Source organism: Aulostomus chinensis, chromosome 2 (genome assembly GCF_037954235.1).
Source record: "Aulostomus chinensis isolate RoL2024-O1b breed Wild chromosome 2, RoL_Achi_v1.0, whole genome shotgun sequence".
NCBI classification, from domain to species: Eukaryota; Metazoa; Chordata; class Actinopteri; order Syngnathiformes; family Aulostomidae; genus Aulostomus; species Aulostomus chinensis.
The window spans coordinates 22,898,609-22,925,590 of record NC_141321.1 but is presented as its reverse complement, the minus strand read 5'-3'; the positions used below and the strand labels follow the sequence as shown (position 1 = coordinate 22,925,590).

The 26,982-nt window shown below is 41.4% G+C and overlaps 1 protein-coding gene across 5 annotated transcripts in view; it reads left to right on the top strand.

Annotated features, from left to right (window-relative positions):
* The window catches only part of kiaa1549lb (KIAA1549-like b), a 61,076-nt gene that overhangs the window by 8,323 nt on the left and 25,771 nt on the right, over window positions 1–26,982 (top strand). For 3 of the 5 annotated variants that reach the window (XM_086185377.1, XM_086185372.1, XM_086185363.1), the window contains exons 2-6: window positions 15,185–18,907; window positions 19,005–19,120; window positions 25,140–25,359; window positions 25,600–25,733; window positions 26,273–26,441. In XM_086185377.1, coding sequence (XP_086041503.1) covers window positions 15,185–18,907; window positions 19,005–19,120; window positions 25,140–25,359; window positions 25,600–25,733; window positions 26,273–26,441 — 4,362 coding nt within the window. The remainder of the gene's footprint in view (window positions 1–15,184; window positions 18,908–19,004; window positions 19,121–25,139; window positions 25,360–25,599; window positions 25,734–26,272; window positions 26,442–26,982) is intronic. The other 2 variants (XM_086185394.1, XM_086185385.1) reach the window with 1 other exon arrangement.

The following is a 26,982-nucleotide window of genomic DNA, read 5'->3' as shown; positions in this document are numbered from 1 at the left end:
TTATTCATGGAATTATTCATTAGTCCATGTACTTATCAGTCAGTCTTGGACATTACTCATAACCCAGTCCAAAAACCTGCATCGTCCCCAGGTCAAGGCTGTAGAATGCGATGGCCCTGAAACGTCAGTGTCGCACTGGTATTACCAAGCCTATGATTTAAGATCACAGTAACATCACAGATTCAGAGACGCTCTGCTGTCTAGCTTCCACGAGCAGGTTGAGAGAGACGGCAACCCATTTGCTGCAAAGACGGCAGCGCCAGTGCAATTTCAAGAGTACTGACGAAGGATAAGCTGAACTCGGAGAACATAAAAGACAGAGTTCATGAGTTTTTGAAGCCTTTCTTAGTTCAGTAATCAAGATCAGTGACCAAGTTTTCTTTGGATTTTGTCAAAAGTTCCCCAGACAGAATATTAAAACAGTTTTAGCTCATATTCTTCCTCTTATCGCATTCGGAGGTAGCTAATTTGAATAACGTTCACAGACTAAATTAGGGTATGTTGTGAGGCGATGGGTGCCACTAAAATTTTAATGCATAGAAATGTAGTCACAGAGAACCTTTTTAAAAAGTGTCATACATTTTCAATCATGGGCATTTTTAAAAGGGAAATTTTCCCACAACTACAAACCTATAGCATTTGTTTGATTTTTTTTGGGGGATTTAAAAAAAAAATGCTCTCGCTTTAGTGCTTGGAAGTCACCTCGTAAGACTTAAAGTGAGAGGGGTCATATCCCCGCAGGCTGGTTCATTCAGGGATAATCCGAATGTCTCCCTGCTGCCTCTGGAGAACCAACTATTTGCATTCAGACATACACAAATAAAGCATCTCAACTGTAGCAAATGTCTACAGAGCCAGTTTCCCTTCATCCTTCACGGGCGTCTTATTAGCCCGTCGTCAGCCCCATCCCCTCTACACACACACACACACACACACACACACACACACCATCGTTTCAGTACATTTTGTCTGGAAGGATCAGTACTTTTGTTTTTATATTTAATGCTTTTAGACATGGGGTTGGTTTATTGGATGTTTAATGTGATGTAACATTCAGTGTATGGCGACAAGGTGTTTGCTGCTGAATTACAGTACTATGCAAGACGTGACGACAGTAATTAAATTAGTACAGTTTTCTACCGACTAGTGCATGCATGTGTGTGTGTGGGGGACGTGTGGTTTTGTTGCCTGTGGCCCCCGATGCACTTGATTTTGAGTGAAGGTCAGAGTATGTCTGCAGGATTAGATCATATACATCTCCGTAATGACACGGTACCTGAGAAGACGGTGAACGCCATCATGAGATACAGATGGCAGCCATTTAGTTGTGGGTGGCGAGCATTTCTATCGTGGTGCACATGTTTATGTCTCAAAAATGACAGAATATCCAGTTTAAGCTGAGTGTGTAAGGAAGAGACAAAGAAATCCCCCAAAAAATTCTTCGGAAAATTGAGGTTTTCTATGTGTTCAGCTTGAAGGTAGGACAACATTCTCTTAAAACAATGTTGTTGTTGTTTTTTTAACGTTATGCATCTTATTATTTTTGAATATTATTTTTAGGCCCAGGGCTGCACGGTGGTGCAGTGGTCAGCACTGTGGCCTCACAGCAAGAAGGTTCTGGTTGGAGTCCCGGCTCAGGCACGGGATCTTTCTGTTTGGAGTTTGCTTGTTCTCCCTGTGTGGGTTCTCTCTGGTACTCCGGCTTCCTCCCACAGTCCAAAAACATGCAATTGGGGACGAGGCTGATTGAATACTCTACATTGACCGTAGGTATGAATGTGAGTGTGAATGGTTGTTCGTCTCTCTATGTTGGCCCTGCGATGGACTGGTGACCTGTCCAGGGTGAACCCCGCCTCTTGCCCGTTGACGCTGGGATAGGCTCCAGCCCCCCCGCGACCCTTAATGTGTAGGAATAAGCGGAAGATGACGATGGATGGATTTTTAGGCCCATGTTAGATGGAGGTGGTAGAGAGAGACAAGAAAGAGGGTGAAACTGAGTCCCTCAACTCCTGGGTCACCGCTATGCCCTTTAGTTCTCTTTTCTGCAGCACATTTTGTTTGTGTTTTATGTATGTATTTTGCATATAGAGCTTTGAAAACTTTTAACCTGGGTTAAACACCATGTTGGTTAACCAACCTCTCACCTTGAAAAAAGATTTGAAGGATGTTTGTTGGGTTGTTCAGCTGAGTTTAATGTCTTGAAGTCGCACACACTCTTCAACTGATGAGTGAGTCTGTTTAAGACGAAAAAGAAGAAATAACCATGAGGACAAGTAGTTGTCTGTCTTTAGCTCTACCCGAAATCATGTGACACTGAAGGAGTCCATTAGAGCAAAATGTTGATGTATAGTAATCTTGCCTATTTCTCATTCTCAGAAGAACCTGCTTGGAGGAGACTACAGTGGCTGGCTGAGCAAACAATTTTGAAAAAAATGGCTCCTGTGGAGAAGTCCATCCTCTTAAATAGTATCCGTCTGCCTGCCATTAAACTGGTCTGAAATATATCTGCAATACTTTAATGGGCTACTCTAGACAAACATATAGACCTGGTCAAAATATGGTAAGCCTTTTAGGACATTTCTGCCAAATGAGATCTGAGGAGAAGACAAAGCAGATGGTTCTGTCAGCTCTTTGGGACCTCCAACTGTTTGCATTATTCTCCAGCATCTTGGATGGCGTCCAGTAGAATCATTGAAGTACCTTGAGAGTGCCTGTTTTATTGAATTGTTAATATTTGTGCCTTACAGAATTCATTTTTTATTAATAGACTCTGAGAGTTGTGTTCATAATACATTCAGGCGTTTGCCCAGACGTTTGTGAACTGTGAGACTCAAACGTAGACGAGGAGTTTTTGTTGACCTCAGTTTGACACAGAGGGGAGAACGTAGCCTCAGACAAGGCTGAAGGTTACCTCTGGGAGATTTGTCTTTCAAAAAGTTGAATGTATGGCTTTTGTTGGTTTGTTGTGATACATGTACAAATCTTTTAAAGGCTCTATATTATGCCCCTCTCCCAGATTAGTACGTCCATTCTTGGAGCGTATTCACCAACATGAGCAGGTGTTTATGGTCCAAAAGCTCCTTGTTCCAGCTCTACAGGCCATGATTCCAGCCACTTCAGCCAGTTGGTGTGAAACCGGTCTTTTGGGCTCTTGCAAACAAAAAGACGACAAAAACAAAATTCCCCCCAAAAAAACTCTAACTTTAAAAAAAAGCAGCTTTACTGTTCAAGACTGATGTTGGGTTTTCCTGCCAAAACTATGTTCTTGATTTTTTTTTTTAAATTTAAATAATTTTACAATGTAATAAACCCTTCTGCATCTGGATGTGAGCAACATTATCAAAAAACTGTTCTCACTTTCCGTGGAGCATCTGGTTATTTGTTTACTATCAGATCTTTAATCTGGTGTCGCTCTCTGTCAAAATCTTCTCTCTAAAATCTATGTTGGAGTCATGCATGGCTTTGGGAACTCAGGATTTTTGGTTTTTAAATTCCACCAAAACATTAAATGTGAGTTGCACAGGAACTCTTTGTTTTCTTGACTGTTCTTGAAATGTCCATATTTAAATGAATGACGGTTATTCTACAGTTACGATCAAAAACAGAATAAACTAAAGAAGACGTTGTTTTTAAGAAATAATATAACTGAAAAAGATTAAAAGTAGGTTTAGAAAGAATCAGAAATAATCTGTAGAATAACAGGGAAATCACCCCATGTAGTAAAAACATTGGTACGGTCCTTCAATAGATGCTACAATGTTCTATCTGCTCTTGTGTCGCGTGATGCAGATTCTCTCACATCATACCTTCCTTGTACAAATATCTCTAAAATGAACATGCAGACGTGTTCATAGCTATTTTTGACCTCATTAAAGATGATGATGATAATGGGATGTCCAGGAATCACGGCAGCAGCAGCAGCAGCAGCAGCAGCAGCGTGATGCAGCCACAGGCCTTGTTCCACTGCGATGCATTCAGGATGAAGTGGAGGCTTTCGTGTGAGAGCTCATCCATCATCCTGTCTGCTGGAATTGGGGGTGATCTCTGTTTGCACCAACTGTGCGGGGTGTCAAGGCTGAACGTATGATCGCGGTGATGTGAAGCATGAACGATGTCAGCGTCGTCGCTCCAACATGTGGTGTTGGACCTGCTGTGCAGTTGAGCTGCCACATGCAGCTGTGTCCTTTTTTTTAAAAAATTCTCACCTGCTACATCAATTTCTCTTCCTTCTTATGTTGCCTTCTAAAATGTAAACTTATTACCATCGTCTGTTTATCTTCTGATTTTACTGTAATTATTGATATTATTTACAGTCCTAAAAGGCTGAGAAAACAAGCAAACATTTGTGTTTGCTAGAGGCATTTTAATAAAGAGTTTAATGAATTACCAAAATTAATGTTATGTTTTTCAATGTTTTGATCCAATCCATTAATCAATAATAGTATTTGATTTGGCTGGAAGTGGGCAAGTTTATTTTTGCCTGATGTGTTTTCCTTTAAAACATCGGGAAAGATTCAGGAGGGACCGTGATGTCCTTGTGTCTCCAAAGGTAAATCAGGTTAGTTTGTGCCTTGCAGCTTGTAGTGACTCCAGATTACTGAGCCTTGTGACTGTATGTGACATTCTTGTGCTCAAATGAAGTGTGGATTTCAGAGGAGAAACTGGGAGATTAACAGGACTTGTTATCCTTCATTGTCCTCTTTCCTCATCCTCATCCTCGTGCCTCGCCAAACCTCTGCTGTGCCGAAGTCGACCTCGTTAGATAAAAATCCCGTTACACATCAATCATGTTATTAACATTACTAACGTTATTTATTCACACAAGCATGTTGTCCTCTCGTAATCAATCCCATGAAAGCAACATTAAAGGGTAAATGATTTTCATTTGGGTTGAAAGCAAGAGTTTTTGGGAAAATGTGACTTGGATTTTCATTAAAAATTCTTAAGTGCGTGCGTGTGTGTATGTGTGTATGTGTGTGTGTGTATGTATATATATATATATATATATATATATATATATATATATATATATATATATATATATAGTGACAGTGTACATGTACATTTGAATAAGAGGTTGGTGATGTTATAAACTATCAGTGTATATTTACAATCGCATATCAAGGTAATTACATAGGTTATTGTTTTACATGCTAGATGAAGAAATTTGTGGACATAACGGTACTTGATCACAATTGAATATTTTCATCTTTGAGGACTTCCAGAACAAAAACAACTCTATAATTTCCGCACCAAATCTCTACCAATGGGGTCGTTTCTACCGACACACATTGTCACACCGCCAAAGCCTCCGTCTAGTGCTTTGCTCTGGGGACAAACGTACCTCACAGTTGTCCAGGAGAGTGAATCGTACATTCATATGTTGGCAGGAGGAGCCTTGACTTCCTCTGAAGTGTCTCTAAGGGTCCAATTAGATAGTCGGAGGACGAATCATGTGATCGTTCTCTATCTGTGATTCCAGAGTATTCTAAAGAAGTCCCGTTTCATTGCTGCCAGCTCTGTCGCAGCAGGTGACCACGAGTTTACTCCACCCGCTCACAACCCTGTGATGTGATGGACATGTGAATAGAAGCCTGCAGCCTCACTGAGGTCACTCTGCAGGGACCGAGGCCCTTCTTAGTCATGTGTTTGTCTTATGTCTATGTTATTTCTGAATGGAAGAGTGACGTGAAATCTGGAGCCTTCTATCAAGGGTTGATTTCCATATTTGGCCCTGATTTGTCATTATTCATCCAAACACTATGACAATATAACAATCTCTGTACTTTCAGAGGTACTACGGCTTATCACTGAAGTAGTACCCTCTTTTTTTGTTTTCAAAAACGTAAATATATGCATATTATGGTCCTAGGAGGTAGTTTAGAACATAAAAGGACTCCTGCTGTATAGCTGTATTGAGAGTGAATGATTCCATGAATCAGAGTAGCTCCAAAAACAAAGGTAACAGAGATGCAACATCAACAAACAATTCAAACTTGTGTTTGAACGTACACAAGTTCAATCATATAACTTTGTTTCACATTAACACCAGTGAGTAGCATCTTGTCTGCTGCCAGGCTGATGAGTGAATGAAGCCAATATCGGCTGATATCGATGTAGAGCTGATAAAAACAATGCATTCCTAGTACGCAGCGCTTGTGAATGTGAAGGTGATCTCTTGAATAATTGAAGATCTGGTGTAAGTCATAATAAGTCTCAGGATTTTCTATTTTCATGCCCTTCTAGCATGGATTGAAGGCGTGTTCACACGCCAAGAGGCGACTCTGAACTCAGTAATTCATGATATGATGTACTGTGTATACGGTATGATAGGATGCCAAACGTTACCTCAGACAGTATTCATCTGCAATAAGCGACATATATGTTCAAAACTACATACTCAGGAGGAGACCTTCATGTTTGTGTTCCCCCAGCTGATGCCCTCCCTTGACCCCCACCTGTCGTTTTACAGCCACAGCCCGCCATGTCAAATGGTATCTGTAATCCCCAGGCCCATCGCAGTCCCAGCAAGTCCTCGTCTCCTTCTGTCTTTGATATGCACAGCCCCAGGAGATGGCCATGAGCCAGTTTAATGCAGTCACTCTCCCTCTCTGTCTTACACACTGAGTCTACATTAGGCTGCAGGACACGACTTTATCCGAAGAGGCAACGGCGTACAAAGCATTTCTTCAGATTAATCAGACATACCATGATATAATTAAGCTGAGTTTTATAAGCCTATAATATGAGCAATAAATATACTTAATCACTGGAGGACGTTGGCATGTTATGCTGTAAATTTTGGATTTGGACAAACATGGTGAAATGTAACGTACTCTACAGTTGTTTCTGCGGCGCTTCCATGTGAGAGTATGTATTTACATGTACTCTCATCTCTACCTGTCACAGGCTCTCTGTTTTCAGTCATGACAGCTCCAGGCCAGCACCTCCTCTGGGCACGCTGGCGAGGGGAAAGATGACTTATTTTTGCTGGTTTGAATGTAATAGCATTACTCATACTGGCTCGCTTCAATGGTTTACTGGGACACCTTGTGGGTTTTTGTTTCACAGGGGACATTTAGTCATTAGCAGGAAAAGCACAGGTGTAGATATGAAAATTAATTATCAGTGATTTTTTTTTTTTAAGCTTAGGTTTCATGACTTGAGTGCTGTGCATGCAGCTTGCTGTCACACTGCCATGCTTACTGGGACCCTTGTAGAAAACGCACAACTTCTTCAGATAGGAAAAGCAAAAATGTTCGTCCTGATAGATATTTATCACAACCACATGCAGGTAATTTTCTTGTAAATTCTCCCTCCAGTCAAATGGGTTATTCTGCTTGTCCCTACAGTTGAATTTTTGAAGCGGTTTTGAGATTGTTGGAGGCGGTCCCATAAGAATGATATGTGACATCGCAAATTTGTTGGAAGCTGATCCTGGTCCAAAATTCATCAGACACTGTGGGACTTTGAAGCCTGTAGCATGCAAATCGTAAGAAGGGTCTTTGTAGCGGAGTAGGTGACATCCAGTGTCCAGCAGTTAAACATGTGAAATGACTAATATTTGTATTTATTCGCAAGGTTGTGAGAAGCATTATTTAATTTCAAATTAGAATTGTTTTTTTTTTCTGCACAAGCACTTTATATATGTGTAGAAGGGATCGTTCCATTTTTATAATAAAAAAATCCTATGGGTTTTTTCTGTTTAATGCAACATGTTTTTCTGTAAATAGCACATTTCCAAACACCAGCATATCTATAGCATTGCTTGATTCTGAGTGTCTGAAACTGCTGGTGCTCCACTTTAACTCCATTTTAAGCAGTTGAACTTTCCAAGTTAAACTTTGGAATAATGTTTTAGCAGACGTACAAGATTGCTTACTGAGAACAATAAGGCTGCCATTGTGCTTGGACTAATAGGTGTCCTCCACACCTCCTGTCAGTGCCAGATTCCTCAGCTCAGACGAGCACTGGGATCCAGTTTACCAATCTTTTCCACATAGAGCAGAAATGGCTGTTCACTAATTCATTTGCTCCTGCTGTTTTAACAAGCCTGATATCCGCAGGCTGCTGGCTAGATAGCATAAACACACAAGCTCAACGTGCACAACAGTGCACACATCACCAGTCTGTTCCTCTCTGTGCAACAGTGACATTCAGTCTGAGCTAGTCAGCTTGCCACCTGATGTTTGGAGTGCATAATGTGCAAATGTTCACATATGTGAGTCACAACAACTAATATATATCTATATATATATATATATATATATATATTAAAAAAAAACACTAGTCAGTTATGTTACTGTTTAGCTTCCTTCCTTTAAGTTCTTCAAATGGAGTATCCAGTGCAGTGTTTTTACTTCTGCTGAGGCTGGAATGTGATCACCGATGTGATCATAAATTAATGAACTGATGATTCTGATGAAAATCCTGGATCTTGAAGACTGTTCTAGGTCTTCGACCGGAGCTATTGTTTATCTGTCATAGATGAATTTTGATCACATTCCTCAGTGATGTTTAATCAGGGAGACCTATTTTTGATGTTTTGGAGGAAAATTTATGAACAGATTTTGAAGATTCATATTCAAAACCATGCAGCCGCCTTGGCAGAGGCCCAGCCCTGTTTGTTTCGTTTGAATTATAACTCCGTGTTCCTGATACAATAGTTGTTGATGTGATTGTTTTTGTAGGAAACTCATCTTCAGATAAGTAATTGGACTTGGACACACACTGTCTTTTTCTCTCTAGAGTGAAATACTTCTGGAACCTCTTGCATTTATTTGTGTTTATGATTTGACCGTTCAGCAAGTTAATATATCTTGATGCCTGAGCTCGGTTTCTTTACTATGAAACTAGAAGAGATAATGGTTCATCAAGACAGCTTTGCGGTTGCACGATAGTAAGCATGTTACAAGTGGGCACTTATTAAATCTGGAGACGGTTTTGCAAATTCTGCTGTCAAACTGCATGAACAGACTAATGCAGTACAAGCACAGTTCTGAGTCACTCAGCGTGGTCACTCATTAGTAAAGGAGACATTTGGAGAAAAGTGAAATCCTCAGGACACATTCACTGGGTTTATGTGCACAATTGGACATTTAATTGGACTGCTGTCTTCCTCCCAATTTACAAGAACTGGGGAAGAATCAATTTATCGACATACGTCCACCTCCAGAACAGCTTACAGCTGCTTACAAAATCCGGCTTTTTTTTTTTTTTTCCAAGAAACCTTTTTCATCACAAACAAAAACAAGTTAGCAAGTAGTGAGCATAGCTCTGGTGGAACAGTGGCCCTAAATTCATGGATGGTAAAGAAAAACTGATCTGTCCCTAAGCTTAGACCTTGTCTCCTTGTATGTCCGGTAATGCATTGTTTTCGTCGAGCGGTTACTGTTCAGCCTCTGGGTTAAAAACAGAAGTGGGATTTGCAGAACATGTACAGAGCACTGAGGCCAAAGTCTGGCAGATTAAAGCGTGTACATGCCAAAGGTGATCAATTTCACAACTGCATTATAAAGTTATGTTTGATTTAAGACAAGGTTGATTTTTACATGTAAAAGTCCTCACACAATACACAGCAGTATCGTATCACGAGAGAAAAGATGTGTAGAAAATTTAAAAAAACCCAAAACAAAACGGCACCTTTCAGGAAGTACGGAGGCCCAGAAATCAATACGTTTTGGCTGCTGTTCCTCTGTTTTTGCCGAAAGGGTTTTGAGCCAGTGGATATATGATCTCTCAGGTGAGACTGGGAGACTGGAGAGAATCAACCCCCGTCCCCTTCCAGACTGTTTGCTAAAAGCCCTGAATAATGTTGCTCTTGTATTCTATGATCCATTTCCTGTGTGGAAAACAAAGTGGCACTTCTAACAGGATTTTCATTAAGGAAGCAGATACAACAGTGATACTTACTTAGTTATTCAACCAATGCTTTATTGTTTATGAAATTTCTTTTGTGTTACAACTCCAAAGCCAGTTTCTTTCCCTTAGAACTGAGTATAACAGTTAAATGGAGCTGTAGGTGAAAGGCAGAGACAAGCAGAGTGGAGAAAAGCTTCTCTGAGCAGTAATACGAGCGGACATTGTCAAAGAATAAGTCATGACTACAGCATCCCCAGCTGCACCAGGACACAAGTCAGTATGTCGGCATGTCAGCCTGAAAAACACAAAGGGCTTTAGTGTCAGTAGATAGGCTGACTTATCTGGAGTGAGACAGAGAGATGGAGGACTGGAAAAAAATGTGTGTTTAGGTTTCCATCAGTCAATTTGTTGTGTGCTGGGTTTTTTCCTCTCAGAATTTGTTTATCTATTCTTTTTATCAGGGAAAAAGGAGATTTCTGGTGTTGGCAGGCTTCTACAATGTCAGAGACGTGCAAATGTAGATGTGCTTTTATAACTGTTATGAAACCCCCAGAAACTAGATGTATGAAGGAATGGAGTGAATTACTCCATCAGTTTTCACTTCTGCCAAGGAGTTAGTGTAACAACTGTCATGTGCTAGTTTTTCAGGCTGTCTCACAAACCTGCGGCCGGATTTTGAGGAAACTGGTGGAATGCTGGGTAATATAACATTTTGATCTGGATCAAAAAGTAGGTCCTAAAGATTGTTACAGCCCGTAGCGGTATTTTTTGATGAAAAAAAGAATTTCAGTCACATTACTGAAGTTCAAGTGAAATCTTCTTGTTTGTGTTCTGAATCTATAATTTTGCATATTCTGTACCCACATAGCCACTTGGGTGGAGATACACACTCTCTGATTACTTGTTCAACTTATATCTCTTTATTGTTTCTTCTTCTCTCTACAGTTACTTTTTGTCTCTAAACATTGATTCCCAGTTCTCAGCTGATTTCATCATAAATCTATAAAACAAAGTTCTGGCGATGTACATAATTTTAGATCAAATCCAAAGTGTTCATATGGTTACAATCTGCGCAGAGCTCTGCATCTACTCCTGATTCTCAGCTGTTATGAAAAAAAAATCAGAGAAACAATACAGATACATCATGTACTGTATGGCTACTTGGCCTGATGATCTCGAGCCGAGTTTAACTGCAAAGGTTGTGGCATCGTCCTGAAAGACACTCAGAGGGTCAAACCGTTCCTGGACCTCCAGCACAAAGTAATGATGTGTTCTTTGGCTTGAGTGGAGCTCTGGAGACACCTAACTGACAGCAAATCAATCACTCAGCATCAGAAACATTACCCCCTTGTTGGAGGTAATGAATGGGTGGATGAATGAATGAGCATCTCTCTTAATACCATGTCCACATCTCTGCATGCTTGCAGGGTTAAGTGTTTGTTGGGCTGTGTTCCAGACTGCTGATGCATGTCTCATCCTGCTGTGCCGTTTGCAACCTCGGAAGAATTTTTTTAAAAAAAGCATCGCAGCGGGTATGTATGTGTGTGTGTGTGTGTGTGCGTGCGTGTATGTGTGTGACATCCTCCCTCCAATCCTTACCGTCACCTCAGCAGTGCCTGGCATCACTGCCGCCACCCTCCTCCCTCCACAGACAGACAGGATGCCTGGATACCTCTGAGTCTTCCCTCCAAAGCAATCATCTTCATACTCTGTATTGGACAACAACAGCCCAAAGCAATAGTATATTCCTTTGCCTTCCGTAACCAGACTAAACATAGCAGGGACATCTGAAGCACTTCCTCAGAAACAATTGATCATGCCTCTAAAATGTGTCTCTGTGCTGTCAGGGTTCCATCCACCTCACTATGAATTATACTCCCTTGTTTACCAATTTCTGCACATAGGAGAACAAAAACAGCTCAAAGCAAAAGCAGAAGCAGTGTTTAATGGAGCAGCATGAGCCCTGCCAGCATCATGTCTGTATCCTGGTAACTCTAAGATAGTGCTGGCTGCAGAGGGGCTAAACGGTGTGGAAATGAAGTCTGCAATGTGTGCGCTGTTTCAGGGACAGGTGGAAATCCCGCAACCTAATAAAGACCTAGACACGTGTTTTTGATCAGATCATATGTGTCAATCGATCCCTTCTAAAAGGTGATCGTCCCATCGAAAATGTGCAGTTTACCCCAAAATGAACTATTTCTGCTCTCAAGCTGATGGAAGTTTGCGTCAAGTTTTTTTTTAGTCCACAAACCACTGCTGGAGTTTCACAGGAAAAGGCCAGACAACTGAAGTGAATAGTGAACAATTTTCAAACTTGGAAAAAAATGAAATAAATCCCCCAAATCCCTCCGTACCGCTCGTCCAAAGCAGCGCGAGTGTCCTGAAGCCTCGACTAACCCAGTTATTTTGAAAAACATCACTGACGGCATGTTTTGGGCTTCACGTGTGCGCAGCCCCAATTTAAAAAAAAAAAACGGTTTTGTCTGATCATCAGAAAATAAAACAAATGTCAACATTTGGAAATCAGCTGCAAATGTTTGTTAGATATCTATCAAGTAAAAATACCAATCACTGATTAAAATTGTTAATTTTTCAGTTATTACCTACCTGGCTTCATTTTTTCAGCTGTACGGTCCTTATATTGTCACCCCTTCCTTAAATGTGCAAGTAGACATATTACTTGCAGTAATGTGACCGTGTATTATTATGCTCTCCAGATGGAAGCCTGATAGTGTAAGGAATCATGAAGATAAAGTGGTTTTGTCAAAACGCCCTGCAGACATGTGGGTTGAAGATACTTCATTGGAATTTTCTTCCAGAATGACCTCAGATTCAATTGCTTTGGTGTTCTTATGCTGCTCTTTACCAAGCGACTGTGCTTGTTTATCTTGTCTTAGTCGTGGTAGGTCTGTTTTTCTTCTTTGATTCTCTCTCTCTCTGCAAACCTTGTCCTTTCCGGCCCATTGTTGAAACTGTCCCATATGCTTAGCTCTGTCAGAGCAGGTGGTGAAGCACAGGTGGAGCCCACAACTCCAATAGGATTGGCTTCCATCCCACAAATTCAATTCATGTTGCCATTAAGCAGGGGGAGGTGGGCCAGGACCCTCCCTTTCATTCAGATCAGCCGGTTATTGACTGAGTGACATCATTGTGGCCTTGAAGCAGGTCACACATCCTCTTATGTTTGAAGCTTTTCATGAATACAGAAATATATTTCCTCTCTTCTCACTCTTTGTTTTACATCATCGGCTTTTAAAGTGGCTTAAAATTGCAGGAGCAATTTCACTAATCACATTTACCACATCAATCATTTGTTTACAACGGGAATCAAGTGCTTTCACGCATCTAGCATGTCTTTAAGGAATGAGTGCTGGCTGTTAATAAAAAACATTGTTTTATTAATGTGAAAATACATTATGAAAAGCATTATGTCAGTTCTCTTGGTGACATGTAGTCGTACGTTTGAGTTGATTTGGGGCAGCGACTGGTTCTCCTATCATTGCTTGGATTTAACAGTCCAAAAATATAGAAACAAAAAAATATTTTTAGATTGCACTACAGTGTTGGCTACACCGCCTAAGGCTAACCACCATGCATGACATTTAGAAAGCGTGGACTCAAGAGCCTCCATAACTTCCAGTATGTGCTGGAAAATGTATGATACCTGACAGGAAAACAGAACAACCAAACATGCTCAGTGTTATTTTGCAATCCAGTTTGTTGAAAGAGTCTGCCTGAAGTCAGGTCATGTCTCTCCAGCTAGCAGGAGTTGTATGTGAGTGTTATCTGGCTGCACTTCAGCAAGGGAAACATGCGGGGGGACTGCAAAGCTTTGTAAGTGGATGAAAGAATCCCTAAGTTGGAGCCGAAATGAAAGGTGAGAAGGGGACAAGAATAAAACAGAGACAACTCTGCACTAGCCAATCACCTCCTGCATCTTCATGATTGTTACTTTCATTGAAACTGCAAATCCACCTCCTTCTGGATTTTACCAAGCCATGATTTCTGCAAAGGCAGATCCCACTTCGAGTCCATTGTGCTGTTTTATCGGAGCTTTACTTGCATAAACGTCCACCATCTCTTGAATAATTCTATTATTTATGCTTTGAAGGCTGTCTCTTTGTTTTTTCTTCGCTCCTGTGGGAACACATAAATGTCTGCCCTTGCTGTGCTTTGTGATACTACATGAAAGATGTACTGAATCCATAAAACCCTGTGTGTGTGTGAGCGTGTGTGATTAATTTTCACCTTGGTACATAGATTAAAATGACCATCATATAAGTATCCAATGAAAGCACTGTACTTCAAAGTCAGTTGTGCATTTGTCACAACTTTAGTGGTTTGTCAAACACCATCAGCAGTCTGTGGACTTTTTCAATGTTTTGAGTGACGAAGGTGTTCCTGTGTAACAGCACCTTTATATCTTGCTTTTCAGAGAAGGTCATTCTTGTGTACATGCTGGCTGAATTAATAGGAACACAGATTATCACGCTGACAGTTAATAGGAATATCAGCACGCCATTTTATTCTTGTCTTTTGTGGGGAATTGACAGCTGGCATTTACAGCCACTTTGTAATATAACACCCTTTATAATGGGTTTATAAGTTGTAACTAATGACCTTCTTGAATGTTAATTATTACAGACTCCTTTGAAGGTTTTTCAGTGGAACTGTATTGTCCATGCTTCATATTTTGTAGCTGTTTTTATTCCATTTGGCCAGCAAATCTTTGAAAAATCCACATCTTCAATCCACTCTTTACAATTTCAATATAGACTTGATTATTTGCTGTAAATACTGTTTGCTGCTGACTATCATTTACAACAGAAGATTTGATGGCTTATTAGGACGTGAAACAGCCACAGTTATCTATGGCCGGATTATCTACATTGTTTGTATTATGAACAAATTGAATTCCTAAACACAACGGGCGTGTATTACAGGATTAGAGGGTGTGCGAGGTAACTTCAGGGTCAACTTCCTTCTGCTTCAGCCAAATATATCACAATGGTAACTTTGCACTACAAACCTAATCTGCTGACTTGATCGAATAAATAGAAGACCACAGTCTCCTTCCACTCGCAGTGTGGTTGTTGGGGTTTGTCAGGCCAGGCAACTTGAAGAAACCCTGGACACTTGCTGATCTCGCTCCTTAGTACTGCCCCCTGTTACAGAGAGTTTTACACAAGCTGATGTTACGTCTGTAAACCCTTTTTAGAGAGAATTCTTGAATTTTGTTGTTTTGCTTTTTCAAAGATGCAATTCTAAACTGAGAGAACTGAGTTTTGAGCTGACATCTCTGACTTCTCTGTTGTGTTGACAGAAAGAAACACCTATGATGCCTCTGGCTCTTTACCAAGCGACCCAACAGTCACAGCTGCTCCTGCTCATCCATCAGCTGACACGTCGCTGGCCAAGGAGATGCCTTCCTCTGTTGTGCACTCAGATGGTGACTCAGAATCTGAGGGGGAAGGTTTATCAGGCCGGCCTGCCTTTTCGTCTGTCTTAACTGTCATGGCGGGAACTGTCAAACATCCTGTGAGTGTTGCTCATAGTAGAACCTCACCAACTATCACCAGGGATGAGACCCACACCACCCAATGGCCTTCACACAGTTCTAGCCAAGGCTCAAAGATATCCTCCTCATTGCCATCAGCGGGAGCCAATAGAAAGCTCCCTGGGAGCTCAGGTCAGACTTCCAGCATGTCCACAGCTGCCCTGGCTTTATCTCCACCATCAGCTGACCCATCTCATGTGTCTGTTAAACATGGAGACAGGATTGTCTCATTGTTTTCTACATTTTCATCGTCACTGTCGTCATCAGCTCCATCCTCCTCTGTGTCACCATCTGTACTGTCTGTGTTTTCTCCATCATCCTCTACTCAGGGGAGCAGCAAAGCTTTCTCCTCTCAAGGTCAAAGGATAGAGCTCAGCTCCGTCCCTCAGACAGAAGCAGTAAAGTCTCTGAGTTGGACAGAAAATCCAACAACTGCGCTGTCCTTCTCACATTTACTTCTTAATCTACCAGCCGCTACGCAAAGCACAACATCTGCCCCATCTCACTTTCATCAACGTGATGAAGACCCATGGCATAAACATGAAATCCACGGTGTGAATGGAGGATATTTAAGTTATGTAAGCACAAAAGTGAAAGGTATTTCATCACATGTCACTTCCAACAATGGACAAATTCTTTCAAAGAATTTACACGGAGCCACTCAAACACATAATCCAAGTATGAACTCGGATTCGACCAATAATGGTGAAATAGGCACCTTATTACTCTCCGATCAACCAAGTCAAACTGATCAAAGGCAGCCGGAAGCTTCACGAAATCCCACATCAGTGCTGCTGTCTACCCATCCTAAAGGCTATTCACTTTCTAGTCATGTCACAGAGCAGGTGCTGAATGGAATAACATATGCAGAAAGAAAAGAAAAAAAGAGGGAGGAAGGGAACCAGACTTTTGTTCACGAAAGAGATGCAATCACATCACCGCTACTTTCACATCTTGTAAAATTTTCTGCATCATCAGCGATGATATTTAGCACCTCTGGATCTTTTTTTACAGTTTCCTCTGAGACCAAACCAGGTACAACATCTCTCTCTGAAAGTGCAATCAGGAGAATAACACCTATCTACTCTGGCACGGTGTCACCGGAGCATACATCTAAGCCTGCTGATTTACTGATGGCAGCAGGTCACAGTAGCCCTGGAGTTCTTGCCATCAATATAAGTTACAGCCGGGGAGAGACAGCAGGAGCAGAGCTCAGATCTGTTCCCTCTCAAGCTCACTCCAGTTTTTTACTTTCACTCGCACAGACCACCAGAACAGGAACAATCTCCTCCACAACAGATTCACCTCTTTTACCACGTAATGAAGGCATGCAGGAATTTGCGACGGTGACAGGGTCCACAACTCAGGAGCCCAGAGGATGGACGACCCCAAAGATATTTTCTTCTAACAGCAGGACATTTCTTTCAAGTTCAGAGTTGCCAGATTTGACCTATAAAACAATCCACAAAAGTCTTTCACGCACCACTCGTCCTCCATACTTATCGCCCTTGTTTCCCTGGAATGGCCCGAACCAAAACAACACTGATGATAGCACCCACAGTGAGGATCACATCTCCGACCAGCCAGAAACCTCTCAAAGACCTTCTCAAACAAGATCTCAGCTTCCTTTTTCACACACATTTTATACACCTAACAAATCTGGTAAGACAGTAGTGTCAACAGATGAAAAAGCTTCTGATAGAAAGTCACAGAGAACAAATATCTCTGAATATTCAACCATCAATGGGCAAACAAATGCAGTTAACATAAAAATATCAACACTCCCAAATGTTCAGAGGACACACACCAAGAGGCAGGCTGAGACGAGCTCAGACATTAACTCATTCCCTCTTTTATTTAATGGACAAGAATCTACTCTGATCAGGGCGTTATCTACAAACGGTGTCCCGTCAGAGAGTTTCCCATCTTTCATGACTACAAAAGATGTTTTGATATTGAATAAAGGTTCCTTTAAAAGTACATTTCCTCTGCTAACTTTTAATGCTTCCTTACAAACTCTTAAAAGTCTTCCTAGTAAAGACGGCGTCATGCTCATAAACCATTACCTGCAGTCTCCTCCTTCGTCTGGGTCAGAAATCATCCCAACACGGAGAGCAAACAATTTCGCCCGCTCTCAGGGACCAATCACCAGCAGTGATAAATCACATTTTTATTTAGGTAGACAAACAACCATACCCATCGCTTCCCATGCTGCAACGACTTCGTCCAATAATGGGCAAAGTAGCACAGAGACATTAAATGCTATTTACAGCTTCGGCACTAAAATTATGGCTGCATATACAAAGCCAGAGCCTTCTCAAAGCCGTCCCTCAGACCAGGCACGGCCTGGCTTTGATAGCGCAAAACCACGAGTAGATGGACAGCAGTTAAATTCATCTGATCCAGTAATAGTCAGCAGTCCATCATATGCATCTTTAACATATATTAAAAGCAAATTAGGATCTAATGAAGTGAATCAGAATTTGTCCCCAGTTCATTTCAGATCTGCTGCGACTGCCACCGGAGGCACTCCATCAGCTTCAGATGGTTCTCTTCCCTTCTCATACCCACCTAACAACTCTCTAATGTCTCTACGAACCACCGCTTTCACCTTGCGCAACAAGCGCAGCTCCCCTCAGGGAGATGTTGACTCTTCTACATTTGATACCGCTCTCTCACGTTCAAACTATCCAGTGCAAAGTTCTTCTGATTTTGATGTTAAAGTATCTTCTTTTTCTTCTTCATCATCTTCAGAGACGTTTGGTAGTATCACAGCTTCTCAGTCTTTCCCTGTGAACCTCACCGCTTTGCTGTCTTCTGAAGCTTCATCATTGTCATCATCAGCTGGTAAAATCCAGACTCCAGCATCATCCCCAAGTGTAGCATCATTATCTCTGTCCATTAAAGCCCCCCCGCCCACCTTTCCACCTCTTCCACCCCGTCAGACCCCTGCCGTAGAACGCTTGAAGGAAGTGACAACATATTTTGTTCTTACAGCCGTGGAGAGGGATGACTTAACCGTCGGAATATCCAGAATGGTTGCGCCTACATTTCCCAAAGAAAAAGAGGCCATTCCAGCCCCCTCTCAATCAGCTGGATTTACTCCTTCTGTTGGGCCCACTGAGAGGACACCTCAGGTATCACCTCTGACCCCTCGACAGGTCACCACAACGGCCTCAGTGAAGCTTACCACCACAACTGTAGCTTCAACCACTACAACAACTGCAATCCCTGACACTACCACGCCCTCCATAAGAGCCACCCCCAGAACCCTGCAGACCACCACACTACAGCCTACACCAGTCCCCAGGAAAACTACAACCAACATAACCATCAGGGCTCAAACTGGCAGGCGAACGTTCACACCACCCATCCCCAGAACAAGTCCTCCCAGAGGGAGCACCACCATCTTCATCTCCCCTTTTACCACCACCACGGAAGCTCCACCGCAGCAGTGCAACATAACAGAGAGAATGTGGGTGAGAACAGGTAAACACTTTTATTACACTCCAGAAAAATGCCAGAAGTTGTGTTTTTCTTTGTTTTATGCTGTTTTTCCTTTTTTTTTTCTGTCAATCTCTCATAGTTGTCTCCATTTACGTGAGAAGGAACCGACTTGACAGCATCCAGAGGCAGAATTTACGCAGAGGACTAAGTCAAGGCCTCCGAAAAGCTCTAAATGACAGCTCCGCTCAGGCACAGGCAAGATTATTAATTACCCATTTTAGTTCAACTAATCAATGTGTCCCCCTGTCTGTGAATATGGGTTTTTTTATGGGCAAATGAAGAGTAGCATCATTGGTTTTATACAGACTTTATTATCTGCTCATACAAGGATGGCGAAATGTGAAATCCACACTTTATTTTTGAGGGTGTTTTTATATAGTTTGTTTGCTGCAGTAGTTCAAATAAGAGTTAGTCCACTTGGAGCTTTTTCCCCATGGTTTGGTTTCTTTTCACACAGAAGAGAAACAAGATGTGTCACCTCAAAACTTGCGAAAGCGTTCACTGGGCTTCTAAGTCTGATGTATCTGGGACGGGAGTAAGACATGAAAAATACAAGATCTTGTATTCTGGACTAATCCTTATTTTGACAACTTTTCATTTGCACATATTTTCAGCTTTTTTCTTCCACGTAAAGGCTACAGTTCGCGGGTCTTTTTTGTTGCATCCAAAAATGCAAAAGCGTATTTGATTGCAGGAGCTGCTCAGCTCAAAGATGCAGACTGCAGTTGCAGTTAGGATTATGTTCTCACTCTATGCACCACACCTGAGTTGAGTTGTCCTGCACCAGGAACTGGACTTGGACCACCTCTTTACCAGGTCTCAGTCTGGTTATTTTTGTGCACATTTGGATTGATTGCTGCATTGGCCCCTGCACAAAAGACTCCGCACCCAGAGGACAAACTGTAAGGTTCAATTCAACCAAAAGTCCACACATACACACACTGCTGCCAGCTAAAGTAGAGTTAGAATCCCAGTAATTACAGATACATTTTCAAATAAATTCATAAATAAAAATAAGTAAACAAATAAAAAGTGTCATACAAACCTTGTTCTGGTTCGGTGTGCTGTAGGATTATAACCACATCAGACTCTGTGAGTTTAGTAATAACTGACATACAGTGTGCCGTTTGATGTGTATAATACATTTCAAATATAAGCTGAGAATTGACATCCACCTTTTTTCTAGTTCTGGAGCTGCGCAGTCTCAGCAAAAATAATCTGTCAATTTTCTTGTCAACAGATTCAAATGATTCTCTCAACACAAATCTGCAGTTTTACTCGTGCGGAGTCATTGGACACTTCAACCAAGGACCCTCATGTAGGCTACAGGAGAAGAGATGAGGATTAATATAGAAATTGGGTTGACTGAATGTGTCCCAGATGGCAACAGATGATGTCAAATATTTGAATAGCTGTACCAACATTAAAAGAATATGTAGATCGAGACTGTAGAATTGCTGCTGCTCTGTTTTCTTTATATTTGCAGCGACGCGAGAGTTCATGGAATTTATTTAGCAAAAAGAACAATCATCTTTTTAACATAGCAGACGATACACCAGATTTGGCTTTCCACATTTTCCACATTGCAAAACTGATTCAAATAGATCCAATGCACCAACTGGAGATCTTTGTGTTTGTGGATTACTCTTTTTTTTGTAACCGGTCTTAACTCCTACTGTGCCAAACTCTCTAATACCTCTGTTCCATGTGACTTTGCATCAGGAGCACCTCTTGGCTTCGAGGGGCTACACAAGCAGGTGTCAGTGATGATGAGAGTGTTAGCGTGAGACTGTGGGGAGAGAAAAGATTGTGAGGGAATAAGGTTGGCTAGTTGTTTGGAGCGGAGACATCGTGCATCGCTGCTGTACATCAGCCTTGTCACCGTATTAGTCCAGGCAAGACTGACTTGAGAAATAACAGATACAAATAAATGGGGAAGTTCCGTTTTTTTCTGGATACGAAGCGCAATCACATTTACTTTTCTCATCAGATTTCAACTAATCATTTTTATGTTGAAGGGTTTGCTACTTTTGTTGTGTTTGTTTTTGATTTTTGTTTTATATATCTGTAAAGAAGTTTCATTTCATGTGTCTCAAATTTCATGTCATTTTCTCAATAAAAATATATTTTTGAAAAATGGATTTTATAAACTAAAGTACTTGCCCTGGAAATATTGCTGTCATAAGGAACCATGCTGTTCCAACACCTAGCAGGAACTTTTGCATACTAAGCGAGATTCGAAGTAATTGGATCAGTTTACACGTTTTACTCTAAACCTGTGAAAAAATGGTTCCAATCTAATTTGGCTGTAAAAACCAGCAGCACCGCTCTGACAAAAAGAACAAAGCAGCAGTTTGATCCCTCCTTCCCCTCCATGAAACATTTTCTCTACCGCTAGTCTCCGGTGGGTTGAAGTGACTTTAGAGTGTTGCAATTTTGAGCAAGTGTTAAATGAATCTATTTGTGTGCGAGTGTGTTAAGGTGTATATCTGCAATCCAGTGAAATGTCTCTGCGTTTTGTGTTTCTCACTGTGGTATCAAATAATTGAGATCGAGGCCTGCGTATTTGTCCTGCCTACGTGAAGGTCAGTGCTCTCACATGTTCGCCTTTCTCTCTCGCTCTAGTCTCTTAAGGTGCTTTGCCTCGCTGCACTCCTGTCACCCATTTGCTCGAGCTCCTTTTAGTAGCACTGCTCTGTCGTCCAATGGGAAGCAAGCTGTTGGCAAGGGAAATTGCCTCAGTGTTTAATTATAGGTTATAAATGGTTGGGAGGAGAGCAACGAGCTGATGCTAAAATGATGATGGGACACAGTATTCAACCAGGAGAATGAACCTTTTAAAAGACATTTTAAACAGTATTCGTTACTGTTTTATATATCGTGTTTTCTGCGACTGAAAACTTTTGAATGCCAAAATAACTGTTGGATTAAACTATTGGCAGTCTATTGTGCTCTTTGGCATGGAGTTAGCAGGTGTGTTGCCAATCTCTGGCTTGCTGGAAACTCAATCTCTCAATAACACCTTCATCTGGGTGAAGCCTGAGAGGATGAAGTGATAATAAAGGGCTCTTTTCACAGCGCTTGTAACAAGGCTGAATTGTGAGGATGCAGAGTGGAGACTCTCAGCTACAAAAATCATAGACTTTCAGTTTTTTTGCCAGTAGCTCAGAGGGCTTTAGATAACAAACCTGAATTGTTTCACCTCGTTCACGCTCACGTCGACTTTCATAGCAGCTTTCATTGTTTTGTATTTTTTTGGTTTCAGTTCACCAAAAGAAGTCTTACAATCCCATACATGTTTGCAAGTGTCATGACATACACATGAGAACACAGTAATACTCCTCTGCCTCTTTGTGGGGATGAGAAGGAACATAGGCCCCTTTGTCCTAAAGACCTTATTCAACAGTCACTGCCTGTTCATGCATTGTTCATCTTCGGTCTCCTCTCTCTTCTACAGAACCTCTTCAGTCCCTCCTAGTTCACAGCACATGTTACAATTTATAACCACATTTCCTTCTGATTACTTGGTTTGGCAAATAGTTTGAATGAACTCCAGCGACCTCAAATCTCCATACCTCCATACTCATTGGGTAGTTGAGACCACTGATGCTGCTGAAGCAACCATGTCTTATAGTTAGTTAAACTTTTTTATGCTTCATTTGTAGTTGCAGAGCTCAGAAATGACTATGTTTACCTGCTGCTTCTGTCCACCATGCATCATATATTCAGAAGCCTACCTGCCATATAAATGAAATACAGTACACTGTGTTATATGCCTTCTCCTTTAGCAGGATATCTATAAACTATTGGACTGACTTTAATTAAATTTGGTGGAAAGATGATTAATATAGCAAAAAACAAGTGGGTAACATTTGAAGGACATCTGGATCAAATTGTGAATCCTTAAGATTGTACCAGGCCATTGGCAGAATAAAGCTAATTATAGTTTTGGATATGTCACAGATGAATTTTGAGTCCATGTAAAGTTGTTTAAAGAAGAATGTTTCAGCTTCTGGATATCATCCTGATTATATGTATTGATCCATCTGTGATTCAGAAGATCATTTGTCAATATAAATAGCACTATGCCAGAAAAATGTGAGCATATTTTGATGAAATTATCTGAGGCATGTTACAGTACACAGGCGGTGGTGGTGCAGTGGCACCTCACAGCAAGAAGATTCTGGGTTCGAGTCCCGGCTCGGGCACGGGATCTCTCTGTGTGGAGTCTCCATGTTCTCCCTGTTCCTGTGTGGGTTCTCTCTGGTACTCCGGCTTCCTCCCACAGTCCAAAGACATCAAGAGGGGACGAGGCTGATTGATACTCTAAATTGACTGTAGGTGTGACTGTGAGTGTGAATGGTTGTCTGTCTCTATGTGTTGGTCCTGTGATGGACTGGCGACCTGCCCAGGGTGAACCCTGTCTCTCCCCTGAAAGCTGCTGGGATAGGCTCCAGCCCCCCATGACCCTTAACAGGAAGAAGAAAATGGATGGATGGATGGATGCTATAGTACTTCAATAAGAGAGATGCGTGCTGAGCTCCTGGAGACAGGATGGATCTCCTATTACAGTGACATTGATAATACTGGAATTGATGCTACTGTGTTCATGTGCTGTTTCCACATCAGATCCTTGGTGATTGAAGGTATGGGCTCTCTGAGTGCTGTGTTCTATGTGTCCTAAATATCAAATAAAATCCATCCATACATCCATTTTCTTCTGCTTATCCTGTTCGGGTTGCAGCGGGGCTGGAGCCTATCCCAGCAGCCTTTAGATGCGACGCAGGGTTCACCCTGGACAGGTCAGCAGTCCACCACAGGGCCAACACATATAGACAGACAACCATTCACACTCACAGTCACACCTACGGTCAATTTAGAGTATCAATCAGCCTCGTCCCCTCTTGATGTCTTTGGACTGTGGGAGGAAGCTGGAGTACCAGAGAGAACCCACACAGGAACAGGGAGAACATGGAGACTCCACACAGAAAGATCCTGTGATGGAGCTGGGACTCAAACTGACAACTTTCTTACTGTGAGGTGACAGTGCTGACCACACCATGCTGCCATCAAATGAAATATTAGATGAAAAGCATGCACTTACTTTCTAATTTATTATGTATACCTTGATAACACAATTACGTTACAGCAGTCCTGCAATAAATCATCTCTTGATGAGAATTATAATGGTTTTATTGAATTTGCAAAGGTGTTCATTTATTGTTTTTTTGTCATTTTGAGGCCAGTAATTTGTTGTGCTATTGAGCCATACCAAGAGGTGTTCCTGATATTTTATCTGTCTTTTATCACCTCGAAAATGACCATTAAGCTAAATAAACAGCTCTCTCAAAAAGACTCAGTCGAGTCTATTACAACCCCTTTGCACCGTGTGCTTGACTCCCAGATTGTGCATCGTTTGCTGAGTAGACTTGACACTGACTTGACTGTTTAAACAGAGCCCCTCATCTTTAACATGTCACTGGGTGATCCAGTCATCAAGAACATGTGTGGTCCAATTTTGATTATAAAGATCAGTGACTTAACACAAACTTCTCTTGATGACTGTTTGTGTTTAGTCAAAGTGCCATGGGGGCATTGGAAAACATTTCAGGGCTTCCCAGGAAACCTATGATATCAAAGCTAAAATTTCCCCTTTCATTTATGGTCAAATTAGCAAGTTCTGATGCAACAGTGGAGTTAAAGTGGAGGAACGACGCCTGTCTCTTTTAGCTCTCTACATCGACAGCTCAAATATGATTAGTGAATTCCTCTCAGACTAGAAATGGAACACTCCTAAAATGTTGTCCCTTTCCTACAGATTCTACATTCATATGCAGTTGTCTGTTTATAGTGATAAGTGGCTTCTGAGCAGTGCTGTACTGTGACAGATTAATTAGCAAAGCCAGATAAGAAATGTCTCTTCATAGCAGAGTAGCACAAGAATTACTGTAAGTTAGAAGTAGTCAAAGCAAAGTGCAGCATTACAGTACAAAACTATGTCACTCAAGATTTAGTCATGGAGGCAGGTATCCCCTTTATATGGGTTGAACTGCAGTGTCACTGAATTTCATTGTTTTTATAAGACTTGCAATCATTTTCTAACGTTTATTAGCCAGAAACCTAGAGAAATGTACTGCATCTGAATGTATGTTGTGATTAAAAACGTGGAAAATACAACCTATTGCTGTTCAAACACACTTAATTTTTGTTTCAGCTGGAGACTGTATTCGGCTCTCCTAACATGACGGTGGCTTATCATGTGACTGGAGGGGACTTGGTTTACTCCCCCTCCGTAGTGCTGGATGGTTTGGACTCCTACGGTCGCGATAAGCTGATTGCAGACCTGCGACAGTATCTTCCCATGGTCACAGCCTTGCCCCTCCCAGTGGCATCGTGGAGACCAAGCCCAGCCACTGGCTTCCAACTGAAAACAGGTCAGGATGAAAGAAAAAATAAGTCGGGGATTAGCTTGAGACTTACTTTTATTTGTTCCTGCTGTTTTTGTGTATCAGAGCTCCTTCAGTAGAGAAGAAGAAAAATACAATTGGGTTGCACATCAGAAGAAGAAAGGACAATATTGCATGTTGTGAATTTAAAAAAAAAAATGTATAAAACCTGTAAACCTTTTACCTCAGTGTACAGATTCTTCAGCTCATTCCATTTTCGTCCTCCAGTTCTGCAGTTTGTGGGAGCGGGCGATGATCCGCGCTCCTGTCGGTTTTCTCAAATGATGGAGCAGAGGCTTGAGAAGGTGTTCTCTGAAGCACAGTCCAAAGTGCTCAACACCAATAGCAGACTCTCTGTCCAGGTACTCGGGTGAAAGTGTGCCACCTTCCCTGTCACAGTCTGTAGAGAACTGAGTCTTAGCAAAGTGCTGCAACTAAAAGATGCACCATGAAGCGACCGTGTGGTTTAGGTGATAGTGAAGCCACAGCCTGATCCAGACTCTGCATCATTTGTGCTAAATAATTCCGTAGTTTGTTTGGTTTCAAAATAACAGCTTCTTCTCAGATGCAAATAAATCATGTGTAGGGAGGCAGTGTTTGTCTTAAACTGACTGAGCTGCCACATTAAACTGCATCATATATTAAAGCCAATTTGACAGTTAGGCTTCAATGAAAATAAATAAATAAAAATACTCCATTTTATGCCTTGCCAGTGGCCCCTTGGGCTTTGGGGTGATTTTCATATTTTATTATTCAAGACAAAAATTATATTCAGTGCGTTCAACTGTCTGTCATTTATTCTACAAGATTTGCATTTATCTTTTAGATTTTCTCAATGTCAAAGCCGTTTGTGTGACTATACCTAATCTACGTGTTCTCGTCTTTCTCTGGGCCAACTCAGATTCTGAGTGTCTCCCAGGCAGCCGGTTCTCCTGCTGTGTCACTGGTCTACACTGTGAAGAATGGGACTGTCTTCCTGAATGGCACCACTGCCTCAAACCTCCTTGGTCGGCTGTCAGCTGAGCTGGTGGGCTACTTCCTCTTCTATCCACCACTTATCATTGCTGAGCGTAAGTCAAAAATTTGCATTCTGAAATATATCTGTTTGTCAGAAGCAATTCCACAGCCTTATAAGGAGAGATGTCAGAAGCGCTTCTCATTTTCTATTTGGTATTTTTTGCTCTTCAAATACAACTTGGATTCGATATAAAAACAAAAAACAAAAACAAGTGCTGCTTTGCATTGTTTTTCCTTGAAATTCAAGACAAATATTTCAAGCTGTGTCTCTCAAAGAATGCTGGTCATGTATTTCTTGACTATTCAAAATGATACACTGATTGACTTTAGTAGTGGAAGGCAAGACCCGTCCAAGTGAAAATGATTGTTTTTCTGAGTATTGTGCACACTCAGACTGGACTATTTATCTATTCAACGGTACAACTCAGGAATTCAATTGATAAGCCTGACTGACATGCAGTTCCTCTCTAATTGGATATTTGGGACTGCTCTGTTGAGTTGAGACACTTTTTACAATCACAGTAGTTTTTTAATGATTGAGTCACTCAAGATAGTTGATGGAAAGACACAACTAAGCCATTCCTTTCATCTCAG